General features: G+C 42.9%; 1 protein-coding gene across 4 annotated transcripts in view; it reads left to right on the plus strand.

Annotated features, from left to right (window-relative positions):
* The window catches only part of LOC120058450 (glycogen synthase kinase-3 beta-like), a 79,225-nt gene that overhangs the window by 43,164 nt on the left and 22,156 nt on the right, over positions 1-13,905 (plus strand). For all 4 annotated transcript variants that reach the window (XR_005478009.1, XM_039007113.1, XM_039007114.1 and 1 more), the window contains exon 2: positions 8,694-8,887. Coding sequence is in view for 3 of the 4 variants with exons in the window: in XM_039007113.1 (XP_038863041.1) it covers positions 8,694-8,887 (194 nt within the window). In the remaining variant the exon portion in view is untranslated. The remainder of the gene's footprint in view (positions 1-8,693; positions 8,888-13,905) is intronic.

Below are 13,905 nucleotides of genomic sequence, written 5' to 3' on the forward strand. Positions count from 1 at the left end.
TGTGAGAGAACTTTAGACAGAGGTTTAGTATTTTAGCTGGCTAGGGAGAGTCTGTGAGTTTCTAGATTTGAGTGTGAGGGAGATCCAGTGTGTATAGATGTCAAGTGTGTTGGGAGCGCACTGAAGGTACGTGAGGAGTCAAACGCAGGAAAGCAGAAATGTCAGTGTAGCGTGTAACTTTTAATCAGGGCAAGTCCAAAACAAACACAGTCCAGTACAAATACCCAAAACCCAATGGGAACAAACAGTTCACCCTTAAGGCGTAGAACCACAACGCACCTTACTAAAATCACTACACGCGAAAAAATACACTGAGGAAAGCCTCCACAAGCAACAAGAAAAAATAATCCCTCATAAACCTAAGCGGGGAAACAGGGTAAATATACACCCAGAAATCAAAGCAAATGAAAACCAGGTGTGACAGAACCAAAGACAAAACAAACGGAAAAGGAAATATGGATTGATGATGGATAGTAGGTCAGCGACCGCCGAGCCCCGCCCGAACAGGGAGAGGAGCCACCTTCGGTGGAAGTGGTGACAAAGTGTGAGTGAGAGTCAGGCAATATGGCCGCCAGAGCTGTCCATTTTTTTACATAGGCATTGACATTTATGGATGATTATAATATGAACTAGAGGTCGACCGGGTTAATCGGAATGGCCAATTAATTAGGGCCGATTTCAAGTTTTCATAACAATCGGAAATCTGTCTTTTTTTCTTTTTTTTTTACACCTTTATTTAACTAGGCAAGTCAGTTAAGAACACGTTCTTATTTTCAATGACGGCCTAGGAACGGTGGGTTAACTGCCTTGTTCAGGGGCAGAACGACAGATTTTTACCTTGTCTGCTCAGGGATTCAATCTTGCAACCTTACGGTTAACTAGTCCAACGCTCTAACCACCTGCCTCATGAGGAGCCCGCCTGTTACGCGAATGCAGTAAGAAGCCAAGGTAAGTTGCTAGCTAGCATTAAACTTATCTTATAAAAAACAATCAATCATAATCACTAGTTATAACTACACATGGTTGATGATATTACTAGTTTATCTAGCGTGTCCTGCGTTGCATATAATCGATGCGGTGCGTATTCGCGAAAAAGGAGTGTCGTTGCTCCAACGTGTACCTAACCATAAACATCAATGCCTTTCTTAAAATCAATACACAGAAGTATATATTTTTAAACCTGCATATTTAGCTAAAAGATATCCAGGTTAGCAGGCAATATTAACCAGTTGAAATTGTGTCACTTCTCTTGCGTTCATTGCCCGCAGAGTCAGGGTATATGCAACAGTTTGGGCCGCCTGGCTTATTGCGAACTAATTTGCCAGAATTCTACGTAATTATGACATAACATTGAAGGTTGTGCAATGTAACAGGAATATTTAGACTTATGGATGCCACCCGTTAGATAAAATACGGAACGGTTCCGTATTTCACTGACAGAATAAACGTTTTGTTTTCGAGATGATAGTTTCCGGATTCGATCATATTAATGACCTAAGGCTCGTATTTCTGTGTGTTATTATGTTATAATTAAGTCTATGATTTGATAGAGCAGTCTGACTGAGCGATGGTAGGCACCAGCAGGCTCGTAAGCATTCATTCAAACAGCACTTTCGTGTGTTTTGCCAGCAGCTCTTCGCAATGCTTCAAGCATTGCGCTGTTTATGACTTCAAACCTATCAACTCCTGAGATTAGGCTGGTGTAACCGATGTGAAATGGCTAGCTAGTTAGCGGGGTGCGCGCTATTAGCGTTTCAAACGTCACTCGCTCTGAGACTTGGAGTAGTTGTTCCCCTTGCTCTGCATGGGTAACGCTGCTTCGAGGTTGGCTGTTGTCGATGTGTTCCTGGTTCGAGCCCAGGTAGGAGCAAGGAGAGGGATGGAAGCTATACTGTTACACTGGCAATACTAAAGTGCCTATAAGAACATACAATAGTCAAAGGTATATGGAATACAAATCGTATAGAGAGAAATAGTTCTATAATTCCTATAGTAACTACAACCTAAAACTTCTTACCTGGGAATATTGAAGACTCATGTTAAAAGGAACCACCAGCTTTCATATGTTCTCATGTTCTGAGCATGGAACTTAAACGTTAGCTTTCTTACATGGCACATATTGCACTTTTACTTTCTTCTCCAACACTTTGTTTTTGCATTATTTAAACCAAATTGAACATGTGTCATTATTTATTTGAGGCTAAATTGATTTTATTGATGTATTATATTAAGTTAAAATAAGTGTTCATTCAGTATTGTTGTAATTGTCATTATTACAAATACATTTTACAAATCGGCCGATTAATCGGTATCGGCCTTTTTTGGTCATCCAATAATCGGTATCGGCGTTGAAAAAATCATAATCGGTCGACCTCTAATATGAACAGATTTCATTCATAGCTTGATTTGCAGTTGGTGGTTGGGGTGGGTGCTATGCAGTTTTGGGGTTGAGTTAGGGGTGGTAACAGGGGTGGGGCCTTGGCCTGGGGATGTATAGTGGTGGTATGGCTGTGGCATGCACCATGGCACGCGACACACACAGTATGCTAGGCAGTTCTGGTTATCCTTTAACAAGAAGTTAACAGGACTTTAACCCTGACATAGATAGAGGCTTCAAACACACACACACACACACACACACACACACACACACACACACACACACACACACACACACACACACACACACATACACACACACACGCACACACGCACACACACACTCTCCAGTGCACTTCAGTTTAAACCCACTTTAACAGGAGTAGGCTTTCCATTAATCCTAAGGGAAAGGATTGCCGTGCAATTTACTGTAGAGGAAGGAACTAGAGGAGAGGGGGACAGTTAGAGGAGGAGGAAAAGAGAGCTTGTATGTGAAAATGATATTTCGTCTAGGTTGGCCAGGCTCTCAGATTTACATTTAACATTTTAGTGATTTAGCAGGCGCTCTTATCCAGAGCAATTTACATGAGCAATTAGGGTTAAGTGCCTTGCTCATACTGCAGCAATATGGGTCTTGACTACAATCATATGTGTTTAAAAATGTAAACCATGCAAGTCACTGGCTGATATTCAAACCCAGTCCCATTAATGTTTAGTAAAGCATGACTGTTATAATGTGTATGATTGCGTAATATCATGCAAGTGTGTCAGGCTTCATAATATAACTCTGACAGTGTGATCATGTGAGTTTTTATTTTTTTATTTCACCTTTATTTAACCACGTAAGCTAGTTGAGAACAAGTTCTCATTTACAACTGCGACCTGGCCAAGATAAAACAAAGCAGTGCGACACAAACAACAACACAGAGTTACACATGGGATAAACAAGCATACAGTCAATAACACAATAGAGGAAAAAATAAAGTCTATATACAGTGTGTGCAAATGGCGTGAGGAGGTAAGGCAATAAATAGGCCATAGTAGCAAGTAATTACAATTTAGCAAATTAACACTGGAGTGACAGAGGAGCAGAAGGTGATGTGCAAGTAGAAATACTGTTGTGCAAAAGAGCAGAAAAGTAAATAAAAACAGTATGGGGATGAGGTAGGTAGATTGGGTGGGCTATTTACAGATGGGCTATGTACTGCTGCAGCGATCAGTTAGCTGCTCAGATAGTTGAAGTTTAAAGTAAGTGAGGGAAATATAAGTCTCCAGCTCAGCGATTTTTGCAATTCGTTCCAGTCATTGGCAGCAGAGAACTGTAAAGAAAGGCAGCCAAAGGAGGTGTTGGCTTTGGGGATGACCAGTGAGATATACCTGCTGGAGCGCGTGCTACGGGTGGGTGTTGTTAACGTGACCAGTGAGCTGAGATAAGGCGGAGCTTTATCTAGCATAGACTTATAGATGACCTGGAGCCAGTGGGTCTGGCGACGAATTTATAGCGAGGGCCAGCCGACGAGAGCATACAGGTCGCAGTGGTGGGTGGTATATGGGGCTTTGGTGACAAAACAGAAGGCACTGTGATAGACTGCATCCAGTTTGCTGAGTAGAGTATTGGAAGCTATTTTGTAAATGACATCGCCGAAGTCGAGGATCGGTAGGATAGTCAGTTTTACGAGGGTATGTTTGGCGGCGTGAGTGAAGGAGGCTTTGTTGCGAAATAGGAAGCTCATTCTAGATGTCATTTTGGATTGGAGATGTTTAATATGAGTCTGGAAGGAGAGTTTACAGTCTAGCCAGACACCTAGGTATTTGTAGTTGTCCACATATTCTAAGTCAGAACCGTCCAGAGTAGTGATGCTAGTCGTGCGGGCGGGTGTGGGCAGCGAACGGTTGAAAAGCATGCATTTGGTTTTACTAGCGTTTAAGAGCAGTTGGAGGCCACGGAAGGACTGTTGTATGGCATTGAAGCTCGTTTGGAGGTTAGTTAACACAGTGTCCAAAGAAAGGCCAGATGTATACAGAATGGTGCCGTCTGCGTAGAGGTGGATCAGGGAATCACCCGCTGCAAGAGCGACATCGTTGCTATATACAGAGAAAAGAGTCGGCCCGAGAATTGAACCATGTGGTACCCCCATAGAGACTGCCAGAGGTCCGGACAACAGGCCCTCCGATTTGACACACTGAACTCTGTCTGAGAAGTAGTTGGTGAACCAGGCGAGGCAGTCGTTTGAGAAACCAAGGCTGTTGAGTCAGCCGATAAGAATACGGTGATTGACAGAGTCGAAAGCCTTGGCCTGGTCGATGAAGACGACTGCACAGTATTGTCTTTTATCAATGGCGGTTATGATATCGTTTAGTACCTTGAGCGTGGCTGAGGTGCACCCGTGACCAGCTCGTAATCTGGATTGCACAACGGAGAAGGTACGGTGGGATTCGAAATGGTCGGTGATCTGTTTATTACCTTGGCTTTAGAAAGGCATGGCAGGATGGATATAGGTCTATAACAGTTTGGATCTAGAGTGTCACCAACTTTGAAGAGGGAGATGACCGTGGCAGCTTTCCAATCTTTGGGGATCTCGGTCGATGCGAAAAGAGGTTGAACAGACTGGTAATAGGGGTTGCAACAATGGCGGCGGATAATTTTAGAAAGAGATTGTCTAGCCCAGCTGATTTGTACGGGTCCAGGTTTTGCAGCTCTTTCAGAACATCTGCTATCTGGATTTGGGTGAAGGAGAAGCTGGAGAGGCTTGGGAAAGTAGCTGCGGGGGGTGTGGAGCTCTTGGCCAGGTTTTGGGTAGCCAGGAGGAAAGCATGGCCAGCCGTAGAGAAATGCTTATTGAAATTCTCGATTATCGTGGATTTATCGGTGGTGACAGTGTTACCTAGCCTCAGTGCAGTGGGCAGCTGGGAGGAGGTGATTTTATTCTCCATGGACTTTACAGTGTCCCAAAACTTTTTTTGAGTTAGAGCTACAGGATGCAAATTTCTGTATGAAAAAGCTAGCCTTTGCTTTCCTGACTGCCTGTATTGGTTCCTGACTTCCCTGAAAAGTTGCATATCGCGGGGACTATTCGATGCTAGTGCAATCCGCCACAGGATGTTTTTGTGCTGGTCAAGGGCAGTCAGGTCTGGAGTGAAGCAAGGGCTATATCTGTTCTTAGTTATACATTTTTTGAAAGGGGCATGCTTATTTAAGATGGTGAGGAAATTACTTTTAAAGAATGACCAGGCATCCTCTACTGATATCATGAGGTCAATATCCTTCCAGGATACCCGGGCCAGGTCGATTAGAAAGGCCTGCTTGCAGAAGTGTTTTAGGGAGCGTTTGACAGTGATGAGGGGTGGTCGTTTGACCGCAGACCATAGCGGATGCAGGCAATGAGGCAGTGATTGCTGAGATCCTGATTGAAAACAGCAGAGGTGTATTTGGAGGGCAAGTTGGTCAGGATAATATCTATGAGGGTGCACATGTTTACGGATTTACGGTTGTACCTGGTGGGTTCCTTGATCATTTGTGTGAGATTGAGGGCATCTAGCTTAGATTGTAGGACTGCCGGGGTGTTAAGCATACCCCAGTTTAGGTCACCTAACAGAACGAACTCTGAAGATAGATGGGGGGCAATCAATTCACATATGGTGTCCAGGGCACAGCTTGGACCTGAGGGGGTCTATAACAGGCGGAAAAAGTGAGAGACTTATTTCTGAAGAGATTCATTTTTAACATTAGAAGCTCGAACTGTTTGGGCATAGACCTGGAAAGTATGACAGAGCTTTGCAGGCTGTCTCTGGAGTAGATTGCAACTCCTCCCCTTTGGCAGTTCCAGCTTGACGAAAATGTTGTAGTTGGGTATGGACATTTTTGGTGGCCTTCCTATGCCAGGATTCAGACACGGCAAGGACATCAGGGTTGGCGGAGTGTGCTAAAGCAGTGAGTAAAACAAACTTAGGGAGGAGGCTTCTGATGTTAACATACATGAAACCAAGGCTTTTTCGGTTACAGAAGTCAACAATTGAGAGTGCCTGGGGACACGCAGGGCCTGGGTCAACCTCCACATCACCCGAGGAACAGAGGAGGAGTAGGATGAGGGTATGGCTAAAGGCTATCAAAACTGGTCATCTAGTGTGTTGGGGACAGAGAATAAAAGGAGCAGATTTATGGGCGTGGTAGAATAGATTCAGGGCATAATGTACAGACAGGGCTATGGTGGGGTGCGGGTACAGTGGAGGTAAACCCAGGCACCCGAGTGATGATAAGAGGGGTTGCATCTCTGGATGGGCTAGTTATGTTGGGTGAGGTCACCGCATGTGTGGGAGGTGGGACAAAGGAGGTATCTGAGGCATGCTGAGTGGGACTAGGGGCTCCGCAGTAAACTAAATCAATGATAACTATCCTAAACAACAGTGTACAAGGCATATTGACATTTGAGAGAGACATAAAGCGAGGCATAAAGCAATCACAGGTGTTGATTGGGAGAGCTAGATAAGACAACAACGGGTAAGACAACAACAGCTAATCAGCTAAGACAACAACAACAGATAAAATGGCGATGAATGGGCAGAGAGGGTCGGTTAACTACACACAGGGCCTGAGTTCGAGGCTGGGGCCGACAGATAAACAAAAAATAAGCAAAATGGAGTACCGTGATTAATGAACAGTCCAGCAGGCATCAGCTATGTAGCCAAGTGCTCATAGGGTCCAGTGAACAGCAATAGATGGAACAGGGAAGCCGCGGGGTAGTCGTTACTACGCTAGCACGCCGGATACACAGCGGTTAAAGTTAGCGTGTCAGTTAGCGAGTGTGTCAGGCTTCGTAATATAACTCTGACGGTGTGATCATGTGAGTGTGTCAGGCTTCGTAATATAACTCTGACAGTGTGATCATGTGAGTGTGTCAGGCTTCGTAATATAACTCTGACAGTGTGATCATGTGAGTGTGTCAGGCTTTGTAATATAACTCTGACAGTGTGATCATGTGAGTGTGTCAGGCTTTGTAATATAACTCTGACAGTGTGATCATGTGAGTGTGTCAGGCTTCGTAATATAACTCTGACAGTGTGATCATGTGAGTGTGTCAGGCTTCGTAATATAACTCTGACAGTGTGATCATGTGAGTGTGTCAGGCTTCGTAATATAACTCTGACAGTGTGATCATGTGAGTGTGTCAGGCTTTGTAATATAACTCTGACAGTATGATCATGTGAGTGTGTCAGGCTTTGTAATATAACTCTGACAGTGTGATCATGTGAGTGTGTCAGGCTTCGTAATATAACTCTGACAGTGTGATCATGTGAGTGTGTCAGGCTTTGTAATTTAACTCTGACGGTGTGATCATGTGAGTGTGTCAGGCTTCGTAATATAACTCTGACGGTGTGATCATGTGAGTGTGTCAGGCTTTGTAATATAACTCTGACAGTGTGATCATGTGAGTGTGTCAGGCTTCGTAATATAACTCTGACAGTGTGATCATGTGAGTGTGTCAGGCTTCGTAATATAACTCTGACGGTGTGATCATGTGAGTGTGTCAGGCTTTGTAATATAACTCTTGACAGTGTGATCATGTGAGTGTGTCAGGCTTCGTAATATAACTCTGACGGTGTGATCATGTGAGTGTGTCAGGCTTTGTAATATAACTCTGACAGTGTGATCATGTGAGCGTGTCAGGCTTTGTAATTTAACTCTGACGGTGTGATCATGTGAGTGTGTCAGGCTTCGTAATATAACTCTGACGGTGTGATCATGTGAGTGTGTCAGGCTTTGTAATATAACTCTGACAGTGTGATCATGTGAGTGTGTCAGGCTTTGTAATATAACTCAGACGGTGTGATCATGTGAGTGTGTCAGGCTTTGTAATATAACTCTGACAGTGTGATCATGTGAGTGTGTCAGGCTTCGTAATATAACTCTGACGGTGTGATCATGTGAGTGTGTCAGGCTTTGTAATATAACTCTGACAGTGTGATCATGTGAGTGTGTCAGGCTTCGTAATATAACTCTGACAGTGTGATCATGTGAGCGTGTCAGGCTTTGTAATTTAACTCTGACGGTGTGATCATGTGAGTGTGTCAGGCTTCGTAATATAACTCTGACGGTGTGATCATGTGAGTGTGTCAGGCTTTGTAATATAACTCTGACAGTGTGATCATGTGAGTGTGTCAGGCTTTGTAATATAACTCAGACGGTGTGATCATGTGAGTGTGTCTGTCATCTAGTCTCACTTGTTTATTTGTCATTAGACACACTCTTCACTTAAGGTCACTGAAGACTATCTCACCCCTTCTCTACCCTCATCCTCTCTCTGTACCTCCTGCAGGGGACAAGGATGGCAGTAAGGTGACAACGGTGATGGCCACCCCAGGCCAAGGGCCCGACAGGCCCCAAGAGGTCAGCTATACAGACACCAAGGTGATTGGGAACGGCTCCTTCGGAGTGGTCTACCAGGCCAAGCTGTGTGACTCTGGAGAGCTGCTGGCCATCAAGAAGGTTCTGCAGGACAAGAGGTTTAAGGTAAGAGAGACTGCAGGGTGCTCGCAGACACACACACCACCGCACATTTCTCTGATCTCATGAAACGATTACATCATTCTTGTCTTTTCAAAGATATCATCCTTCATTCATCTTTCAGGTGAAGTCTTTGTCTTCCATCCTTTCTTTGTAACGGATGACTTTCATTCAGAGTGGGTTCTACTATAAAGGACGACTCCATCCATTCACACTACTGTTCTCTGGTCTTTTGTGAATGGATTACAGGCTCCACACTCTGTTAGTAGAACAAAGAGAGAGACAAACACACACACTATACATGAGTCCCTCAGTTCCCTGCCACTCTCTAGTCTAGGTCCAGTACTACAGAAACAAACTCCTTAATCTACATCTGCTCAGTAGTAGCAGTGAATGCACAGATGGCTGTGTAATGTAGCATTGTGTTTTGCGTGTGTGTGCATGTGCGTGCGCGTGTGTCAAGGTCCAGATTGTCGCCATGTTAACCCAATTTCTCCTAGGCCTGACGATACCATCACTATCTCAATGTGGGGCTGTGAATAGGGCTGACTGTTGTGTTGCTGTTGTCTTTGTCAGATCACTAGCTTTGCCCTCAGAAGTCTTGGACTTATTCTCCTAATTGTTAGCTTTGGAGCCACAGATGTACTTAAGCATTTGGTTTGACTACTTTCTGATACAGAGTGCAGTGATGTGTGCTGAAACTATTGCCCGTCATAAAGCGTAATGCACTATGTAAAACTGTCCAGTGGCTTCAATACAGTGGTAACTGCATTCATATAGATCAGGGGTGTCAAATTCACTCCATGGAGTGCCTAGTGTCTTTTAGGTTTTTGTGTTTTCCTTTCAATTAAGACCTAGACAACCAGGTGACGGGAGTCCCTTACTAATTAGTGACCTTAATTCATCAATCACGTACAAGGGAGGAGCGAAAATCGTCAGACACTCGGTCCTCAGTGGAATGAGTTTGACACATGATATAGATAATATCACCATAATCTATGACCAGAAGGAATGTTGACTGAATTATTTGTTTTCTGCTATTTAACAAAAAGCATGACCAGTCCTATAAAATAAGCCCATTTGAATTCTTAAAGTTAGACTCTAACTAAATGCTAAATGTTGTTGCCACAAGCAGCACCACAGATATTGAGATGATCGAGATGCAAGACTTCGCTCTCACACAGTCACACACAGTATGTGCACGGGTTCGCTTCACACTGTTCACAGTGAGGTAGCCAGGGAAGTTTCAACGCTCTTAGTTCTTGTGGAAATTATTTTCTGCATCTACGTCATCAATGAGTCTACCTTAAAATTCTTAACTAATTCATTAAAATGCTTTTTGAAGGAAAGCCTATCATCAATCCAGATGCCTATACACAGGAGCACGATCAATGAGGCCACCATCCAATGTACGCATACAGAAATTATCAGATCATTTCTTACCTTATTTGGAAAATAACATATACTTCATTTTACCTGCATTAAGTACCAATTTCAGTTCTGCAAGGCAATAGCATACACAACAGTGTCATCTGCATACAGGTGAAATATATATATTTTTAAAGATAAACCAATATTCTTAATGTAAATAGTAAAAAGAACCGGACCAAGAATCGATCCTTATGGGACACCCTTTGTTATGTCCAGAAAACTGGATTCAACACCATCAGTAAATACACACTGCCTTCTGTCCGTTTAATCATTTTCAAACCAGTTACTTGCAGATGGGTTCTTAGGCTGCGTTTAGACAGGCAGCCCAATTCTGATCTTTTTCCACTAATTGGTCTTTTGACCAATCACATTAGATCTTTTTCAGAATTGGGCAGCCTGTATAAAATCAGCCCTAGTCAGACGTAGAGGTTTGGCTGTTCTGTTTTTCCTTTATAGCAGCCAACCCCGCTCTTTTTCTTTTCTCTCTCTCCCTCACTCCCTATGTGTGGACTGTTATGAAGAATGAACTCAATGAGTGTTGAGCGCTAAGTCTCCTCACATGACTGCTGCACACACACGCAAACACATGCGAACAGTTCACACACACACCAACATCTTTGTCTCCTCCTCTGTTTCTCTCTCTTTCTGCAGTGTGCCTCACACAAGGAGTGAGCCTTAAGCTGGGAGCTTTGTGACCAGTAGGCATATGTGCACGCACGCGCACACACACACACACACACACACACACACACACACACACACACACACACACACACACACACACACACACACACACACACACACACACACACACACACACACACACACACACACACACACTCACGTGAGCAGGCTCTGTACCATAATGCAGCTGGCTAAAGTAACTGTGTGTGTGTGTGTTCTAATGTCAGGCGTTGGGTGGGCTCAGGCTTCTCCCAGTGTATCTTGGGATATGTCCCTCTGGACTTTTTTGAGGGATCATATTGCAGCCCAGTGGAAGAATTACAGTGTAATACCCATAGTGTGTAAGTATAGCGTGTGTGAGTGTGTGTGCATGTGCTTGTACTCTGCATAGTCAGGGCTATAAATTAAAAAGACATAACATTTAGGAACAACATAAAATTAGATATATAGCCTATATGAATTCTAGCTACTTCTGAAGCACATGTTGTGCCCTAGAAACTAATATGTAACACGGTAAATTAATTAGCTTAATATAAAAACTAAAATGTTGATACAAATATCTGTCATTGAAATTAAAAAGATTTGTGGAATATTAGGTTTCTACTTTGTGGAAAAGCACAATTTTCCCATTGAGATGCATTGGATTGAAAATTGTACTCTGTCTCTTTAAGAGCAAGTTTGTGATGAGGACATGCAAGATATCTGTCATTCATTCATTGCTATGACCAGTGATCTCCTGAAGAAGCTATCCCTTTTCCTTTCTTTCTGTGCCCCCACATGTTTGGATATACTGGTAAAGTCACCAGGTTGTTAGCTAGCTAGCTAATGAGGTAACAAATATGACTGAACAAAGTGTTAAAGAAATGCGCCCCGCGAATGGCCTATGACATGGTTTATGAATGTAAAAAAGTAACTAAAATAAACTTCTTCTGAATCTATTTCTTTTTCCTGTCTTGAATGAAGAAATTCTATTTTGCGATCTCACAAAATAAATGTGAAATCTTTGAGGAGAAGTTCAATCAGTGAATCAGGTCATCTCCATGGTAACCAGAGACTTTCTGCCATACATGCCTTCAAACTACCGTAAAACCCCTTAAGTATTCCCTTGCCGAAGGAAAACATTTGAGGGGCTCTCTGCAGCACCCTTAAACCATTTCCTTAGGTAAGAGGAAATGGTTCCTTAAGGTAAATCATTAAGGGAAACACTTAAGATGTTTTATGCAACAAGGCCTGATCTTTTGAACTGTTTGGGTTAGATACAAGCAGTTTTTGCTGTATTAATGGTGCAAGCACGACGCTAACGATTCTGCGCTTGGGAAACAATGGCACATCAAAGCCTAATCATTACATTAATTATAATAAAAATAAATATATATACAGTGGCAAGAAAAAGTATGTGAACCCTTTGGAAATACCTGGATTTCTCCATAAATTGGACATAAAATTTGATCTGATCTTCGTCTAGATCACAACAGACAAACGCAGTCTGCTTAAACTAATAACACACAAACAATTATATGTTTTCATGTCTTTGTTGAACACACCGTGTAAACATTCACAGTGCAGGGTGGGAAAAGTATGTGAACCGTTGGATTTAATAACTGGTTGACCCTCCTTTGGCAGCAATAACCTCAACAAAATGTTTTCTGTAGTTGTGGATCAGACCTGCACAACGGTCTGGAGTAATGTTGGACCATTCCTCTTTACAAAATTGTTTTAGTTCAGCAATATTCTTGGGATGTCTGGTGTGAACTGCTCTTTTGAGGTCATACCACAGCGTCTCAATCGGATTTGGGCCACTCCAGAAGGCGTATTTTCTTCTGTTGAAGCCATTCTGTTGTTGATTTACTTCTGTGTTTTGGGTCGTTGTCCTGTTGCATCACTCAACTTCTGTTTAGCTTCAATTGGCGGACAGATAGCCTAACATTCTCCGCCCAATGTCTTGATAAATTTGGGAATGAATTTTACCTTCGATGATAGCAAGCCGTCCAGGCCCTGATGCAGCAAAGCAGCTTCAAACCATGATGCTCCCTCCACCATACTTTACAGTTGGGATGAGGTTTTGATGTTGGTGTGCTGTGCCTTTTTTTCTTCCACACATAGTATTGTGTGTTCCTTCCAAACAGCTGAACTGTAGTTTCATCTGTACACAGAATATTTTGCCAGTAGCGCTGTGGAACATCCAGCTGCACTTTTGCAAACTTCAGATGTTCAGCAATGTTTTTTTTGGACAGCAGTGGCCTTTTCCGTGGTGTCCTCCCATGAACACCATTCTTGTTTAGTGTTCGACGTATCGTAGACTCATCAACAGAGATGTTAGCATGTTCCAGAGATTTCTGTAAGTATTTAGGTGACACTCTAGTATTCTTCTTAACCTCATTGAACGTTCTGCACTGTGCTCTTGCAGTCATCTTTGCAGGATGGCTACTCCTAGGGAGAGTAGCAACAGTGCTGAACTTTCTCCATTTATAGACAATTTGTCTTACCGTGGACTGATGAACATCAAGGCTTTTAGAGATACTTTTGTAACCCTTTCCAGCTTTATGCAAGTCAACAATTCTTAATCTTAGGTCTTCTGAGATCTCTTTTGTTCGGGGCATGGTTCACATCAGGCAATGCTTCTTGTGAATAGCAAACTAACATTTTGTGACAGTTTTTTTATAGGGCAATGCAGCTCTAGCCAACATCTCCAATCTTGTCTCATTGATTGGACTCCAGCTTAGCTGACTCCTGACTCCAATTAGCTTTTGGAGAAGTCATTAGCCAAGGGGTTCACATACTTTTCCCAACCTACACTGTTAATTTTTAAATTATGTATTCAATATAGACAAGAAAAATACAATAATTTGTGTGTTATTAGTTTAAGCATACTATGTTTGTCTATTGTTGTGACTTAGATCATCAGATCA

The sequence above is a fragment of the Salvelinus namaycush genome, chromosome 13, assembly GCF_016432855.1.
Source record: "Salvelinus namaycush isolate Seneca chromosome 13, SaNama_1.0, whole genome shotgun sequence".
In the NCBI taxonomy this organism is placed as follows: domain Eukaryota; kingdom Metazoa; phylum Chordata; class Actinopteri; order Salmoniformes; family Salmonidae; genus Salvelinus; species Salvelinus namaycush.